Source organism: Oryctolagus cuniculus, chromosome 7 (assembly GCF_051225735.1).
Source record: "Oryctolagus cuniculus isolate XC-2025 breed Fujian yellow rabbit chromosome 7, ASM5122573v1, whole genome shotgun sequence".
Taxonomy (NCBI): domain Eukaryota; kingdom Metazoa; phylum Chordata; class Mammalia; order Lagomorpha; family Leporidae; genus Oryctolagus; species Oryctolagus cuniculus.
This window is the reverse complement of record NC_142873.1, coordinates 18,772,866-18,791,066: the sequence shown is the minus strand read 5'-3', so window position 1 is coordinate 18,791,066 and position 18,201 is coordinate 18,772,866. Positions and strand designations below refer to the sequence as shown.

The 18,201-nt window shown below is 46.4% G+C and overlaps 1 protein-coding gene across 1 annotated transcript; it reads right to left on the bottom strand.

The window, feature by feature from the left end:
* Positions 1-960: 960 nt before the first annotated feature.
* Positions 961-17,526, bottom strand: LOC127486642 (putative NBPF family member NBPF5). Its single transcript, XM_089299374.1, has 14 exons — positions 17,269-17,526; positions 16,905-17,088; positions 16,678-16,779; positions 12,458-12,664; positions 10,674-10,773; positions 8,597-8,811; positions 7,523-7,571; positions 6,477-6,691; positions 5,217-5,271; positions 4,796-4,962; positions 3,355-3,412; positions 2,168-2,223; positions 1,975-2,059; positions 961-1,066 (listed from the first exon to the last, which is right to left on the bottom strand). Exons 4-14 carry the CDS (start codon positions 12,630-12,632, stop codon positions 961-963), a joined length of 1,281 nt encoding a protein of 426 aa, XP_089155500.1. The 5' UTR covers positions 12,633-12,664; positions 16,678-16,779; positions 16,905-17,088; positions 17,269-17,526.
* Positions 17,527-18,201: the final 675 nt, after the last annotated feature.

Sequence of the window (18,201 nt, the reverse complement as noted above, 5' to 3'; positions counted from 1 at the left end):
AGAGCTGAGGTTTGGGATTGAAGAAAAAGTAAGCAAGTGGCGACAGTGATCCTCCAAGGTTCCCACCAGGAGGGAGCAAACACCACCGGGGCACATGCTGCTGAGCTTGCTGTGAAATGGTCACAGCTCTGTTCCATAACAAATAAACAATCATGAATTCTAACTCCTGCTTACAGCTCAATTCAGGATTTTGAGTCTACAACCACAAGTCTGTAGGTCTGGCACGTAGCAATGACTTCACTCATCCTCAGTGGGGATAGGAGTACAAGGACAGAGCAGTCAGCAGGGGCAGAGATGAAGGTTTACCTACTCTCAAAAGGGATCATTCTGTACATAAACTGCCCACCAATCTGCTCTGGCTTTCTGAGCATAAGCAGCCCCTGTATGCTTGCAGTCAGACATCCCAGGCACAACTGGAGCCTAGAAATGTTCATCCAGGGCACTCTGTTCTGTGAAACAGCAACCACTTTTGACAGAAATGCAGATGGGCATGCCTCACTGGGACCCTGAGTGCAAAAAGCCCGAGGGGAGAGACCAGGAACTTTCAGGCCATGGGGCACTCCTGAGCTGGAGTTCTATCTGAGAACCTCAGTGAGGTGCTGACCCTGCTCAGGGACGAAGCACACCAATGCCTTCCTAGTGGGAGAGGTTTGCAGGAACTTTAGAAGTTCTTCTTTGTAGACCGGAACTTTTCTACTGATATTTGAAATTCTCTCAACACAATTTGTTACAGAAGAAAAGTTTTAAGTATGAATACCCATAGCAGCCACATCGCTGGCATGTGTGCTGAAAACAAGTGGACTGAGCCTACAGACAAGGGCCAGGCAAAGGAGTGGTCTCTGATTGCAATGCACACAAGGTGGGGTGACCTGGGAGAGTGACCTTGTTGAGCCTCAGGATCCTCTCCCCAAGGTGGGGACAGAATCTCCACCAGGAGAGGTCCAGTGAGGGTTGCTTGGATCAGGACAGCACAGGGTCTAGCACAGCACAGATGCCCATGAGAGTGGCCTTCATAGCTGGGTGTGAATCGCTGTGTCCTGGGATGACTCTGCACATCTCTGTACGTCTGTACAGAGGAAAAGTGCATGGTCTCACCAAGAAAAGGTGCCTGCTGATCTATAGCACTGGTGGAAGAACTGTCGTTGCCAATTCTACTGCAGAACATTAAGAAACAGGGAAGGGCATCAGGATATCTTGCTTTTCCTGCAGAATGATTTCATGAGTGAAGGTGCCTCAAACCCTAAAGATTCCTCCTGAGAGAAAGTGTAAAAGTTCATCAAAGCTAAGATTCAAGGAAATTGGACTTTTCCTCTGCCCCCCAACCCCCATGAAGCAATACTCCAAGGCTCCTACTCAACAAGAGGCACTCTGCCTGTGATGACATGAGGGACCCCTCAGCCTCACTCAGATACTGAATAGATTCCTGTCCTGGTACAAGGCTATGGAGGCTTTGCATGAGAATAAAATGCTGAGTTTAGACAATGGATTAAAACTACAGACCTCATATGAGCACAAATCAGTGCTATGAAGCAGAAGATGAAAACCACACCATGGACACAGGTGCGGGACTGGACTGCTGTGGTTAGCACCAAGCTGCTTCAGAGAAAACAGAGTCTGCCTACCAAGGATACCTAGTGTCAGATAACTAAGGAAACATTGTACAGACTGCCAAAGCTTTAAGCCTGAGAAGTTTGGAGGATGCTGTTTACGATTGCAACTGTTGCTAAAATTAAGAACATCACAGTGACTTGTTAAAGAAGCCTCTCCAAGAGAGATGGTTGTAGCTCAGTGGTTGCCATCATGCCTTCCCATCCCCTCCTTCCCTGCCTTGACGTCAAAAGCTGCACCTTGAAAGTGGGCCTGGTGACAGCCAAGGGATTCCCCCGTTGGATGACTATGAACAAACTCCACCCAAAAGCCACATCCAGACTGAGATAAGTCCCCAGGGCCTGAGTGCAGAGTGGTCTGTCTCACCCAACACAGGTGCACCAACCCAAGACTACAGAGGCCACCTGGGAGAGCAGTGGAGTGTTCCTGTTCACAATGGAGCACTCACTGTCTACAACAAGAGCAGAGCAGACAGGCTGTTTCTCCAGTGAGGACCAGGTGCTCCTAGTATGGGACCAGTCAGAAGCTTCCGGAAGAAGTGCAGGAGTCAAACACGTACTGTGAGAGTCCTGTGAGACATCTTGATCTTCAATCTCTGGAATCTCCCTGATGAGACTGGAGGGAGGGAAAGGTGGGTGAGAAACATAAAGGGAACAGAAAGCCCCTCTCCAAGCTGTTCCAAAGAGGAGGCTTCCAGAAGAGGCTGGGCTGAGCAAGGGGCCACCCACAACTTTGTCCCTATCTGGGGAAGAATGACTACTAACGGTGCAGACAGGATGCAATGTCTTCCATTTGAGGAGGCTCCTTGCTGACCACCTGGAGTAGATGACCTGAACATTAAAACAGGGCAGCTTTCATGTGAGGAAAAATGAAGTGCTCATATGAAGCACGTGGCAAACAGAAAGCCAGGTAAGACAGAAACACCACTGCCTTCACTGAGAATAGTAAGTATGTGTAGATATATAATATTTACACATGAATCAACTACAGCCAAATATTAAATGTTATTAGATCTATGTGTGCTTGTAGACTTCTTTATGCTTATTTGTACTGCTTGAAGTCAATATAAAGTCAACAGGCAAACAGAACTCTCATCTTCTTGGAGAAAGAGTGTAGGGTTTGAGGTGATAGGTGAGTAGCAGAGATATTGAAAGGATATGGAGACAGAAGCAGAGAGAAACAGAGGATTTCCTCTGTGATGAGGTCATTAGGGACTCAGCCTGTAGAAATGACTCTCAGTTGGTCCACTAGTAACCATGAGTATTTGGGAAATGAAAACTGGCTTCAACAGATTTGTGTAAACTACATGCAGAGTCAATGAATTCCCCTTTTGGGATACTGGAGACTACCACGGATTTAGCCGTCAGTCTTATTCTCAGTGCTGAGGCACTATTTTCTGTCGGGTGGTTTCACGTGATTAATGGGGGGCAGAGAAGCTCATGAGAAGAGGAGACCTGTGAGCTGTACCCTGCCCTTCACTGCACGTGAGAGAGGGGCAATGATGGCAAGGAATCCCTGGAGAGGCTCCTTCATGGAGTCAGCCTGCTGCGGGTCATTACATGGAAAAGGTAGGGAGAAGTGGAAACCCAGACTAGTACCCTAGTGATGGCAGACAGCAGTGCTGACGGGGTACCGCTGGGTTGCCTCAATGGATGGGAGATGCACAGTGGCACTGCTCTTCTTCTCTGGACCTGGAGTCTGCCCGTGTCAGCACTAAGCTCGCTGCCCAGGGTTCCTAAGACTCACCTGGTGTGTGATAGGGCTTGTGTTTCCTCTTGCACTTCATCATTGTCATGTTCCTTTTCTGCAAATGAATTCAAATAGGCACAGTCATCTAGGATGATCCCCTCAAAGCCTGTACAATGCGCTGTCCAGCACTAGCACAGCACACCAGTATCCTCAGTTTCACTGCTGACTCCTCAGATAGGAATTGTCTAGAGGGTGGAGGTCATTTCTGAGGGAACTAGCTTGTTCATTTCTCTTGACACATGAGGTAAACCTCCCTATTCCTCCAGCCATCACACCAATAGTTGCTGACCTGATTCCCTACACAAATGAAACAAATTTTCCCAAGTGTGGGTGCTGTGGCATAGCAGGTAAAGTAGCTGCCTTTAACCCCAGGATCCATGTGAATGCCAGTTCAAGTCCTGGCTGTTCTACTTCTGATCCAGATCCCTCTAATGTACCTGGGAATGCAGTAGAAGATGGTCCAGTACTTGGGCCCTGCACCCACATAGGAGACCTGGAGGAAACTCCTAGTTCCTCCCTGGGCCTGGTCCAGTCGATGCCATTGTGGCCATGTGGGGAGCAGACCAGAGTATGCAAGAGTTGCCCCCCTCTCTCTCTCTCTCCCTGTTTCTCTCTCTAATTCTGCCTTTCAGAAGGTAAAATCAAATCTAAAATAATATTCTCTGGAGACGCTTGGTTCCTAGTGTGATTCCTTTCCATGAGAGGAAGTGCAGTGCCCATGGTTCTCAAACACGCTATCTTGGTAGTTTGTGGTTTACCATATTTTGTACATTGAGGATAAGATAAAAGGTGGAACAGGTGAATTTTCAGTTCTGGGTATCAGAATGCATGTGTGCCGCACAAGAGAAAACTGGGCTACTCATGGAATCTCTAAGCATAGGTCTCAGACCTGCAGCCTGGGGACACACTACTAAAGGAATGGCAGAACATTCTGTATGTGTGGTAGGTGAAATGATGCCAACGTTGAAGGGACAGACAACATGGTTGGTTTCAATGAAACAGGGGGAGTATCTTGACTGCAATGGAGACGAGCACGCTGCTGGCCCTGACAGGAAACAATGTCACATGACAGGGACGGGAATGACTCGTGTGATCAACACTGCAGGGGGCAGAGGGGTCTGCTTCATTCAGAACGGATGGCAGAGACAAGCATGAGATGTGCTGCTTAGGTTGGTGTGCATCTGTGACATTCTTCTGGCAATGCCTGAGCACTGGAATCTGAGTGACACAGCCACACAAGGAATGGGAGGACAGCAAGGCTGGATGGGCCAACCACACCTGTGCAACAGACTGGTTGAAAAAGCACAGATGCTGAGAATGTCTCAGACCATCCCATGTCCAGGAGCCCTCTCAGTCAGGTGGGAGTGATGAGTGCAAGGATAGTGCGGGCTCCTTGGCAAGCAGAGGGGGTTGTATCACCTCACAGTGGGGGACTCACCACCTGCATCTGGAGCAGAGAGCATGTCCTGATGCTCCAGGGAGCACCAGCTGCTCCACGTGGAATGGTCAAGCTCAGAAACGACTGGAGAAATCGAGGGAGTGAGGTAGCACTCGTCCAGCGAATCATCTGGGTCTTCCTGCTCTTGCTCCTCTGGGAGCTCCCTGCTGAGATGGGAGGGCAGAGACACTGAAGACACGCATCACAGGTACAGAAGTGACTTTGTCATCAGACTACAGGTTAAAATATGTGAGGGATGTTCAAAGGGGGAATATAGAGGGAAACAATGCAAAAGGGAACGTTAGGAACAGAGCCATTTCATCATTGGCTGAATGTTCCAAATGGCTCTAGTCACCAGTTTCCCCAGCATTTTGATTCCCTAGTAGTCCATGCTACACTGTCTGCTCTGCCTCTGAGTTACCTGGAAGTGCATGTGACAACTTGCTCTTGTACCTCCACTTCATGATATTGATTTTCTGCAAACAAATTCAGAAAGATTGACCAGGTTATGCAGGTTTTGGGTCAGATATGGGTATCCAATGGCCACTACTACCAAGGGGACAGATTGTTCTCGTGTGAGAACAGGAGACTGTGACAGAAATCCTCCAGGAGTACTAAGTCAACATCAGGAGATGGGCTTGTTGAGCCATCCTGGGCAAGGGGTCAAATCTCCCTGTTCACAGTTGGATCACCATCTCAATAACCTCTGTCCAGAACCCTTAGAAACAGCCTGCAATGGTCCTCAGGGATTCTAAGCTCACAGCCCAAGAACTTCCTAGGAGGCAAACTGCAGTTGTCAGGCTGCTCTCATTAAAGGACCCAGGTTGCTGACTGTGGAGAGGAGGTAGAACACTGGGAGAGAGCTATGCATGGAGTCTGATGCCCTGGAATTGAAACCTGTTTGATGCCACACAGAATCTTCGCTATTCCAAGAATTGCTCATGAATAATCTCCCTCTTGTCTATGGGAACAATACAAGCAATTCAAGAGCTCTCTCCCCAGGCCCTTTAGGATTTATGTATCTAAAATCTAGGAGTGTTGCTATAGTACTGACTCATCCTATCAGACTGATCCTGGTGAATAAGGGTAGAGGAGTTTCTATAGAAGGCTGAATGAACTCCATAACACCTCACATAAATAAATCTATGCAGTTATAGAGAAACTTTGAACACTGATTTTGTAGGGACATTCCTGGATTCAGCTATGTTTTTTGAACTGTACAAGAAGTACAGTATAAAAGAATTTATGTCCTGGTTTTGAGATGATTGCATAGCTAAGATAAGCTGTCTTAAAGGAGATAGAGACTAGGGATGGAAGTAGGGAAACTAGGACCACAACTTGGCCCACACATGGGAAGTGTTACCAAAAGCCTGCATGGGGCTAGAACTCCAGGGATGCAGTAGTAGAACAGAATGATATCACTGCAGGTGACAGCAGGCATTATTTCTAAGTTAGAGTGTCTGAAAGGCACTTCCTACACAGGGCCTCTGTATGTTCCCATAGGCTAGGGTGCAGTGAGACAAACAGCATCTGAGGGGAGGGAAGCTCCTTGACTCTCCTGATGTCTATGTTCAGTGCCACAACCTGGACCCTGACTGAAACCAACTTGTGTCTGCAGGGCCTGTGCTCAAAAGCAACCCTCCACCTGAGAGCCATTGTGTACAAAGAATGGAGAGGCTACCTGGGAGAACGGTGACAGGTTCTTCTTTCTTGTGCGAACAAGCGTGTTCCCCGTCTACACCTAGCACACCGTGGGTGTCCTCAGCATCAGGAGACAGTTGCACAGTGCCCTCAGGCAGGCAGGAGTCACTGGGCAGGTGGTCAGCAGCACCAGTGATAGATGTTTCCTGCTGTGAACTTTGTGGGGTTTCCATTTCATCCACTTCCAAGAGCTCCCTGAGAAGCCAGGTGGGATAAGGATGACAGAGATGAAACCAAGAAGGAAGAGACACCAGGGAGTTGGCTGGTTTGGATGGGGTGCATAAGGGATCAGTCATAGACAGCATAGAGGTGGTTCCCTCCACTCTGGACACTGTGTGGCTGCCTAGGGGGAGAGGGCTTGGGAAGAGATCAGCCTCTGCTCATCACACTCAATACACAGCAGCTAATGAAGAAGCAGCCTCCACTGTCACTGCATGGCACAGTCACAGCACAAGCACACATTGACAGCCATGCGGGCTGACACCCTGTGCTCAGGTTGGGTTGTTGCAGTGTCCTGCAGCCATGTGATCAAGGTTCTAGGGGCTTGGCAGATTCTAGAGATGTGCTACCTTCTGGGCCTTCTCTTAACCAAGTCACAGGACAGCAAACATGGTTTGTAGAGGTGCTTTTCTGCAGTTTAACCTGGCTGGATTCTTCCTAAATGCTCCCTTTGCACATTGCCTCTTTGCTAGTTTCTCTGGGGAGAACTTCAGCTAACTCTGTAGAAAGCAGACGTACATCTTCCTCGCTTTTCCAGAAAGCAGAGAACAGGGGTTCCCTTTGTGGGCAGGCAACAACTAAGGCTGTGAGTTCATGATGGATCCTATTAGCAACTAGGACCAGGACAACAGACAACTACTTTAACAGGGGGATTTCCTAGTTGTCAAGGAAGGACTCAACACAATCTGCAGTTGTGTTTCTGTGTGCGTCTCTACTCCATGACTGTCTTGGCCCCTTTTCTGTTCTTTAGGAGACCCTGTGCATCCTTCACCCATTTGTTGCCAGCTCCTAATCATTCACTATTACCTGTCAGCAATAGGTCCTTGTGCTGGTGTTTCCTCCTCTTCAATATTTTCTGTAAACAAATTCAGAAATGTCCAATCAGATATTATAACCCCCCCACTACAATCAAGGTGGCCTCTGTGTGCATATGAATATCTACATATGGGCCAATAGTGGACAAAAACTTCAAATGTTCTGTGTTTAAAGGAACGCCTTGCCATTCTCTTGTGGTCCATCAGGCTTTGTGTTTCTGCACTTGGAGATCAGAACCATGGCAGATTCTGCCTGAAACTAGGCCCACATCCTTTGCTCCCATATCACTGGAAGCTTCTCAAGCTTCCCTAGGACCTCTGCCTGTTATCCCTCATCCTGCCACTAGTGGGAGTCCAAGGCATGGGTTCTATGTTCCCGTGGGTCTCACAGAGAACCTCCATCTGTCATGAAGAAGCAAAGAACCCGACTTCCATCCCTCCCTCACAGGCCCTCCAAGGTTTCTCTGCTGTATCATTAGAGGAAATTCTCTCTGTGTTACGAGTTCCCTTCTCAACAGCTTTCCTCACTGAAGTTCTACTAACTCTAGTGCCTGGTCTGGCACTCCCAGGGAGAGGAGGGCCTTTGTCCTATTGGGAAACATACAAGCAACAGCTTCCACCTTTGATGGTTACATCTGCTCTGCCCCAGAGTTTTTGGTCCATCTAGTGAATGAGGAGAGAGAAATCCTGGATGGAGAAAGCAATCACCTGTCTACCATTTGAAAACCACACTGATCACAGAGCTGGAGGCTTCCATTCAGCTTAGCTCAGTGACTTTGTTCAGCCTAACAGCGGCCTCACTTCACAAGGTCTTTCTGGTCTTGATATGAGGATGGACCCTGCCTCTTGCCCCAAAGGCCAACCACAATCAGGAAGAGAGGAGACCTTTGGGATACTGCACACTTGAAAGACTTCTCTGCTCCTATCTGTTTTTCCCAAGCAGAGCTGACCTTGTCATGGCACACATGTTCAGTACCAAGAAGAGCTGAGGCAAATGCCCATGGCAGAGGGATGAATGCATCGGAACCCCTGAGGCTTCTCACATGACAGCCTGTGCCCAGCTTACCTGCTCCAAGCAGGTCCTCAAGGCTCGCTGACAGCCGGACAGCCTCAGTGAGCAGTCGTCGGAAGCCCTGCCCCGTACAGGTCTCAGGGTCATGCACGGTGAGCACGTCCTTCAGGTACTGCTGCAGGATGTGGGCTAGATTTCTCCCCCTTTGGACCTTTGGATGTAACTGGGAAAGTTCTTGGTCCTGTTCTTCAAGGATGCCACGGCAATGCCTAAGGTGCAAGAGTGGAGAAAGTTCTAGATGGGAAGGAATGAGTGTTAGGCTCTCTGTGTTTCCACAGATTTTCATAACAATGCCTTATAGAGCCCTCCACCAGCATCACCACTCAGGTTTGGAGAAATACCTGTGCCAAGAAAAGCAAAGGGCAACACAAGGCCTTGCTCCCACTTTTAGAGAAAGATCTTGTCACAATTCCTGAGATTCCATGCAGGTGATGTTCTTTCAAGAGTGCAAGGATTCTTCCTTCCTCGCCTTCATAAAGGTGCTAATTCAGTTCCTCCTTCCAGCCACAGGCATTTCCATGTAGGAAGACACACAGTGTACAGTGCAGTGACTGGGAATCATGGTACACGCAGGGGTTACACGGCAAGAAACAAGAATGAAGGTCTGGCAGGGCCAAGCTAAGCATCAGTCTTCTATATCAGGAGGTGATGGTGACTAAGGGTAAATGAGGATTGATTGCAAGGTGACCAAACAGAGGAGCCCAGCATCCCCTGCTCCTCCCCCGAGAAGACCCAATGCAGCTCCATCTTGAGTTGAGTGCCCACAGAAAAACACCTCCACACTAAGGGAACCATGAGAACACGGGAGGAAGAGAGAACAGGCATAGCACCACCTACAGAGGACCAAAGCTAACTGGTGACTGGATTCCCAGAAACACAGCCACGGGGATTTCCTGTTGCAGAAGAGAGAGTAAACAGCAGGGCCCCATGGGAGCCCATCCACCTGCACACCTTACTTACAGACTCTCCGCACTTGCAGCTCTGAATTCAGATTCCTCTGCTCCCTCCTTGTTTCATAACATCTGAGACACGGGGTTTGCTGTAACTCTCTGCCCTTGTTTGGCACAGGCTGGCTCAGTTTTTGATTTGGGCTGCCACTAGTGAAACACATCCCCACCTGCCTGCCCTACACAGAGAGCCTTATCTGAACAGCTCAGCAGACCTGGGCTGCTTTGGCAGGGGCCTCCCCGTGTAGCTTCTTGGTCAACACGGACTCCATGATGTCTTTTTTTATTATTATTATCTATTCATACCATTTCATTTGGGAAATAAACAGTAATTGAAGAGGGAAAAATGTATTTTCATTTTAATTTCTCCTGAAGGGAGAATTTTTTCAAAGTACCTATTCACTTTTACTTTCATTGTAAAATTAATTTTTAACATTTCTTTTAAAAATTTATTCATTCTTTTATTTTAAGGAATATACTTTTCATAAGACAACTTTAGGAATATAGTTATTCTTCTCCCCATACCCAGGGTACCACCCACACTCCCAGCCCAGCTCCTCTTCCCTCTCTACTTCTCAATCTCATTCTCCATTAAGATGCATTTTCAATGAACTTTGTACACAGAAGACCTACTCTATATTAAGTAATGATTTCAACAATTCCCACACACACCCACACAAGAATAAAAACTGTTTGAGAAATGGTTCACTGTAACTCTCTCTTAATAGAACTCATTGAGAACAGAGGTCCTGCATGGGGAGTCAGTGCACAGTGACTCCTGCTGTTAATTGAACAATTAGCACTCCTCTGTATGTTGTCAGGGACCACACAGGCTCATGACATGAGCTGACTAGGCTATGGAAGCATTTTGAAAACTCTGTCTGTATTTAGACAAGGCTGTCAGCAAAGTGGAAGTTCTCTCCTCCCTTAGAGAAAAGTGCATCCTCCTTTGATGGCCACTTCTTTGTCTGGCGTCCCACAGTGATCCTACATGGAGAACATTGTTTGCCACAGTGCCTTCATGGCTTTCCATGCCTGAGATGCCTCAGTTCTCCCTTCTGAGCTGCCCCACTGGAGACACCCACACACCTCCCCACCTGCCTGCCCCACACAGACACCCTTACCTGAGCAGCTCTGGGACCGTGGGCTTCTCTGCCAGCGGCTCCTCCAAGTGGAGCTTCTTGGTCAGTATGGACTCAATGATGTTTTTAAACTTCTCACAATCTGCGGAAAGACACACACGCAGAACTCAGAGAGGTGCTTTTGTAGTCAGTGCCTGCTGAAGACCAAAAGAACTCCAGGGCCAGGCTCCAGATTGGGAGTTTCACATCTGTATTTCATCACCTCACTACATAGCATCTGAAATTTCCTATTTTTAAAAGATTTATTTATTTATTTATTTGAAAGGCAGAGTTACAGAGAGACATAGGCAGAGAGAGAGAGAGAGAGAGAGAGAGAGAGAGAGACTCCATCAGCTGGTTCACTCCCCAAATGGCTGCAAGGTTGGAGCTGTGCCAATGTGAAGCCAGGAGCCAAGAGCTGTTTCTAGGTCTCCCATGTGGATTCAGGGCCTAGCCACATTGGTTATCTTCTACTGGTTTTTAGGCCATAGCAGAGAGCTGGATTGGTAGTGGACCAGCCAGAATTGAACTAGTACCCATATGGGATGCCAGCACTGCAGGCAGCGGCTTTACCTGCTGAACCACAGCACTGACCCTGCTATTTCCCAATAAAATGGGAAAAAAGGACTTCAAAGATACAGAAGGTGACTTGACAATGTGATTCCACTGGTGTTTACAGAATCAGAGTTCCCAGCCCCTGAGCTGAATCATGAGCCACTGGACTCAGCAAGTCTTGCAGCCTCTCAGGTCAAACAGGAACTTGGGGCATGAAGTTGTCACCTTCTGTATGTTTGGGAGCTTGATAAGGGTGTAGGACTGTTTCCTTGCATTGGGAAAGATTTCAAGTGTTTGTTATTTCAGACTTAAGGGACCATGTTTCATGGAACTGTGTAGAGTACAATGTATAACAAAGTAAGGCCCTGAGGCAATATGGCCCAATAAAAAGTATAGTTCCTGCTAAATTGGAAACAGTACAATAAGGGCCTCATGGATTCTGTTGATCTTGAGCAAGGAACCATCCTTGGAGCTGTATAGGAAAGAAGGAGCGCATTTGGTTGTGACAATCTACAGAGGCAGGCATTATGATAACTCCTATGAGTGGGAGAGAAATTGAAGTTACAGAGAAGGTGGGCAATGGGGGCACCCAGGCGAGTGGCCCTGATTCCCCCCCCCCCTACACCCTGTGCTCCCACTCCCAGGTCTCAGGCACCGTCTTCCTCTTCTGGGAGAAGAACTTGTGCTCCAGGAGCAGGACTTTTCTCCCAGTGGGGAGGCTGTGTTGTGAGGGTGTTCTCATGGATACCAGAGTTCCAGTGCACAGGAGACTCTCTGTCTCTCTGGAAGCACATCCTGCTCACTCTGAACACATGTCCACTCCTGACCTAGGACAGTGCTCTGCCAATGGGAACTCAACGGAAGCTTGAATTGAGTGATATGCGTTAGCCCCAGAAATGAGGCCCACAGGGATGGTATAAGGCTGCAGGAGCTAACACAGACAGGATGATCATAAACATGCACTCAATATGGTGGAGCCTGAGCCTGAGGACAACAGGCAGCTCTATGCCTCATCAGGAATCCATGACAGATTCAGCACTCCTGTCACCCTACAACTCACTGCTACCTTGGAAAACTTGCGAAACCCTGTGTGTCAGCTTGGGAGTGTGGTCAGGAGGAAATTAAGTTCAGCAAAAAGAAGACAACAATCACGTAGTGAGGTAAAACATTTAGTCCTCAGGAGAAGATACAGGACAATCATCACTGTGGTGAAATGACCCGAGAGAACTTACTGTATTTTTTCAGCTCCCTGGCCAGGGCAAAGTTTGTAGCCTCAGCTATGAGAAACTTCTCCTGGAGCTCCCAGCAGTCCTGTTGGCTCTTTGCCAGCTGGGATCGCAATTGCTGGCATTCGAGGTCGTTCAGTTCTGCCACGGGATCTGATGCAGGGCTGTGGGATCCTGCCATGCTGATGGTGTGTCACAGCAGGACAACAGGGACTGGGGAGAGGAAACCCAAACACAGGTGAGGGTCAAACAAATGACATCCAAGAGTTTCAGGTAGGCTTGAGGGGTGACAATAACTATCCAGCATCACTTACTGATGTGAAACACCTGATCCACAGCCCGACAACACTGGGAAGTTCTTCACTGGACAAACAAGGATAAAACTGCCAAAGCCTAGATTCAAGGCACTGCCTGTAGCTCAGTCTCTGCTAGGACTGGCTGTTGTGTGGCAGCTAACGGTCTGCCGTTGCCATCGCAGAATTAGAAGGTGGAGCGTGTCACGGAATCTTTGGAACTCTGCCTTCCAGGGGCCTAAGCTAGGTTGAGGCACAAGACCCCCACTGGTGGGGACAACCTACCCATCTGCCAGTCTTATAGTTATAGATCCTGCACTGATACCACACACTGTGTCCCCAAATCACCTAAGCATGTATCGCTCGTATAGTCATGTATGTGTATGAAAATACCAAGGCAGAAAATGTGTCCCAACAAGCCTTCCTTTCTCAGGGCTGTTAGGAAGTCACCCCACCTGCTGTTTAAAGAGATCTCAAGGCTTTTCTACTTGTTTGAAATGGTGAATTTTAAGCTTCCCTGATAAATGGGTCATTTTATTATCTTAGAAAGGAATTTTGAGAGCTCTTTTAGTTTTCTGGATAGAATTGTTATATTAGATATGCAATTTCAAAAAGTTTCTCCCTATGTTGGCCTGTATATTCATCTTCTTATCAATGACTTTGAACAGAAAATTTGAACATATTAATTTGAACATATTTGAACATATGGAAATGAAAATGTTCTTTGTTTAATTATACTTATTTGAGATGTAAAGATAAAGATGTAGAGAGACATACACACAGAGAAACACAACCAAAACTATGTGTTACATTACTATTTCACTCCCCCAAAGCATGCAACAGTCAGGCTTGGCCAGGGTGACACTTGGTGTGCAGAACTCCAATTTGTTCTGCAAATGTATGGGAAGAACCTAATGCTTTTAATAATATATTTATATATAATTACTGCAACTAATTTTATAATGATGGCAAACTTATTTTGAGGAATATGGGTGTTACATATTTGAAGTAGTTTTTTAAATTAACTTCTTATTTAATATTGTATCTATGGCATAAATGCAATGTTAAGAACATAGTCCTTCTTCCCACCTACCTGCCCTCCCACCTATTCTCCCCCCCTTCCTCCTCCAACCCTCCTGTTTAGTCTGAGAAAGAAAAAAAGACAGAATGGAATAAGAAAACTAAGAGAACTGTTACTCAACAGCCTAGCAAAGGGCTGTCCAAGGTTGCTGCTTCTCAAAGGGGATTTCACTTTTTGCCCCCTTCTGCTATTCCCTTCCTTCTTCCCCCTTCTTTCCTTTTAGAAACTTAATTGTCTTCAAAGAAGAACCCACGGATGATACATCTGCTGTGAGCTCTTAGACAGAACTATAACCTATGAGACATAAGAATATCCTCCATTTAATGCACTAAAAAGAAGTGATTCGGGAGAACAGTTCTACTATTAGGTCCCTTGATACAGCTTTGAGGACAGAGGGCAGTGCACAGTGGCTCTCACTGTGTCTTTAACAAATCACACTCTTATGTCTGACCTCAGTGCTCACCCAGGGCACTTGTCATGAGCTGCCTCAGCTACAGAAGCCTTCTGGACCCACCTAGCTCGACAAGGCCATAAGCAAAGAGGAAGCTCTCTCCTCCCTTCAGGGAATGTGCATCCTTCTTTAGTGGACACTTCTTTCCACTTCAGTCTCACCCACAGGCATCCTATATGTAGGGCCTATATGTGAGCATTGCAAAAGCCACTTAATTGCTGAATGAAATGCCAGTCCCAAAAGCTGCACATTTTAAGATTTCCATTTGAGTGGATGATCAAAACTGGTTTTTGTTTTTTTTTTTTTTTTGAAATTTTAAATCTGATGTCTAAATAGATGTAGGAGTCTCCACTGTGGCATAGTGGGGTAAGCCACCACTTGAGACACTGGTCTCCTCTATGAGTGCTGGTGGAGTCCCAGCGGCTCCACTTTCAGCTGATCCAGCTCCCTGTTGAGGTGCCAGGGAAAGCAGTGGAACATGGCTTATGTCCTTGGCCCTTGAGCTCTTGTGAGATACCCAGATGGCATTTTGGGCTCCTGGCTTTGGCCTGGCTCAGCCCTGGTTGTTGTAGGCACTTGGGGAGTGAAACAGAAGATGCAAGGTCTCTCCCTCTCAGTGTGTGTGTGTTCCTCTCTGTCTGTAACTCTGCTTTTCAAATAGAATAATACATCTTTTAAAATAATTATTAAAATATTCAAAAATGATATTGTAATGTACATATCCATAGTGTAATGATTCCTCTAGACTAGTAAATAAAATATTCATCATCTCACAGTTAACCGTTATGTGCCTGCACATGGTAAGAACCCACAAAATCTACTGTTAGAAAATTCTCAGACTTTCTCATTCTAATGGAGAATAGCATGCTCCACTAATAACTCAGATTCTCATGCTTAACTTCAGAACCCTAGATTTAGTTCTTCTCTATAACTACCACTTTGTACTCTTGGGTCAACATTTCTCTATTCTTCCCACCAGACTGCACCACCTTGAAGACTTCTCTTATATTCTCTGTTTTGACATATTCAACAATTTTCCATTTTTTCTTTCAGACTCCACACATAACAGACTTCATGCAGTGTTATTATTTCTATATCTCATTTATTTCACTCACCATAATGTCCTCCAATTTCATTCAGTTTCTCACAAATGACAGGAGTTCCTTTATCTTTGAGTTGAACAGCATTCCATCATATAAATATATATATTTAAGCATCATCATACATCTATCATGTATAATGTATTGTTACACATTATATGTATATAGATATCTATACACAGACATGTTAAGTATGATTCAAAAGCTTCAAGTGATTCCAAAGTGTCATGGAAATTCTGTAGTATCCTTTTATTAAAATATACTTTTCAAGCCATATATATGGACAGCAAGATTGCTTAACCAACCTTCTGTTGATGGACATTTAGGCAGTTTGCATCTTGGCCTCTGTGAATAAGGCATCGACTAGGGATTGCAGGTATATATCTGATACGGTTTTTTGTTTCTTCTTTTTTTGCACATATACCCATAAGGAGGATGAATGGGTCATTTGACAGTTCTAGTTTAACATTTCAAAAATACTTCAATAATGTTTTCTATAATGGCCATACCACTCAACATTCTCACACAAATGTAAAAGTGTTTCCTTTTTGGTACACCCTTGCCCACATTTATTCTCTCTTGTCTTTGTGAAAGCAGCTGACCATATGGTTCTGAGGGGATATCCCTCTGTGGTTTGGAATGGTGTTTCCCTGATGAGTACTGATAATGGGCAACTTGTCATAAACCTGGTAGCAATGCATATTCCTTTCATGGAGTAATGTCTACTCAGGTCCTTTGCCAATTTCTCAGATGAATGATTAATTATTTTGGCTACTGAGTTCTGTGAGTGCTTTCACACTATAGCACAGAGAAAGCAAAAGCCTTGTGAACAATGTACACAGGTCTTGGCCCCATGTGGGGATCGTGGGGATCCTTACTTTGGGGCCGTGTGACTGCACCACTGCCATTTTATTGGATTGTGCAGTGTGTTGCATGGCGGAATTGAGCATGGGTGGAAAAATGTACCTAGCTGAAGAGGGCAGGAAGGGTGTGCCTTCTCTCTCTCTGCCTCTTTTTTTTTTTTTTTTTTTTTTTTTGGTGGTGACACTGAAGTTACCAGGATCTCTAGCTTGCATGGAAAGCTTGTGTTCAGCATAAACCTGCTCTGATTCCATCCAGGGATCTCCCTGGCCAGGTGCACAGGTTCACTGTGGAGTCAGTTTCTCTCCTGACCTCAGTGCTCATGGAAGGTGGCTCCTTCAGGGGCTGGACAATGGAGTAGGCCTTTCTGAGTATCCCCTGAGGTTTCTGACACAATGTGTCCTTCATCTCACCCACACTTGGTTTCACCCTAACATTACCTTGTCATTCTCTGGGTCATTCTCACGTCCCAGAGAGCTGCTCATCTTCCTTCATCTGCACCTTCAGTTCTGGGTTCTCAGGATGTGGACTCAGTTCTGGATCTGGGAGGAGACACAGGAGGGACTAGGTCAGCTCTCAGCCTCAGTTCCCAGGGCACGTGTGGTTCCCCAGGGACTCAGAGGAACCTAAGCAGCAGGACCTCAGAGAGGAACAATACACACTTTACCTCACTGATGAGGAACCTGGGGTCCATAGAGACTAAGAGGTTGTCTCAGCACCACAGCTGATGGAAGGAGAGCCACCCCATGAGCTTTGACCTCCAGCTTCCCTGTGCTGAGCATGGCTCTTGTCTTCCAAGAATGCATTGTTGGGTTTTGTAGACTTCAGATAAAGCACTGCTATTTCTGCTCCTAAAAACAAACAAACAAAGTATGAGGGTCATTCCTTGGACACAGCTTTTCCCACATTTCTATTGTCCCATTATGTATTCTCTGTCTGTTTTCAATCAATGGGTGATAGAATGGGAGCAGAGAATACATAAGGTGAATGAGTATTTAACACAGCCCTGCCTGTCCTGTGCGGTCCCTTACCTCTGGAATTCTCCCTCAGGTTTTCTCCTCTGCTGCAATGGTGGAGAGTGTCAGACCTCATGGAGGTCATTTCTGTATGGAGATCCATGTTCTTCTTTTTGTCTCCTGGAGTCAGAGAGAGTAGAGATTCATTCTGGACCTCTGTGGACCCAGCTTTTCTGCGAGGCAATGCTGCTAGTTTCAAAGATAAAAAATTAAAAACCACAATGACCAACAGAAATCAGGTCAATAAAGATTTTCCTGAGGTGCCTGAGATCGTGAGAACAGCCCCTGGTAGAATGTGGTCAGAGCCAAGCACGGGGCATTGGCAGACTGACTCAGGTAAGGTGTATGTGCAAAACAACCAAGAGAAGGCTGCTAACACCAGGAAGAAGACACACATCAGAGGAGTGTGAGAAGAAAAGACAAGTACTGGCTCAAATGAAGAAGGAAGTATCACAGGCTGAGACCCAGAGGCAAGGCCCCACATCACAGAGGATTAGTCCTCAGCCTTGAAACCTATCCCAGGAAGTCCTGTTGGATTTGCCCATCTTAACTTGAAAACTTTTGGATTCATGACTTCCTTGTAGGCTCCATTTTTGCCCTTGCTGAATTAGAGTCACTGTCATTGTCACCCTATGTCCCCTGCAGATGGGGCAGAGAAGCAGTGTGTTTAATGTCAGAGTAGCACAGATGGAATGGATCACACACAGCATCCACACGTAACAAACACCTCCAACTCACTCACATCCCCCTTCATGACCCAGGGAAATCCCACATTCCTGCTGTGAGGCCTCCACCTGACAGGGGAAGTGTTTCCATTCCTTATGTGTTCTGGATTAGTAATTCTTTATTAGCTACATAGTGTGGAATTCCAAAATCAATGGCCTTATTATATACTCAACCATCATGATGAGAATTGGTAAGTGCTATCTAATTCTATACAGATACAAA

Excerpts from the sequence above, each read along its gene's own strand:
- LOC127486642 (XM_089299374.1), bottom strand. The coding sequence starts at position 12,632 with ATGGCAGGATCCCACAGCCCTGCATCAGATCCCGTGGCAGAACTGAAC. Across the intron at positions 10,774-12,457 it reads CAGGGAGCTGAAAAAATACA|ATTGTGAGAAGTTTAAAAAC; the intron begins GTAAGTTCTCTC and ends GTCTTTCCGCAG. Across the intron at positions 2,224-3,354 it reads CAAGCCCTATCACACACCAG|TCTCATCAGGGAGATTCCAG; the intron begins GTGAGTCTTAGG and ends CCCTCCCTCCAG.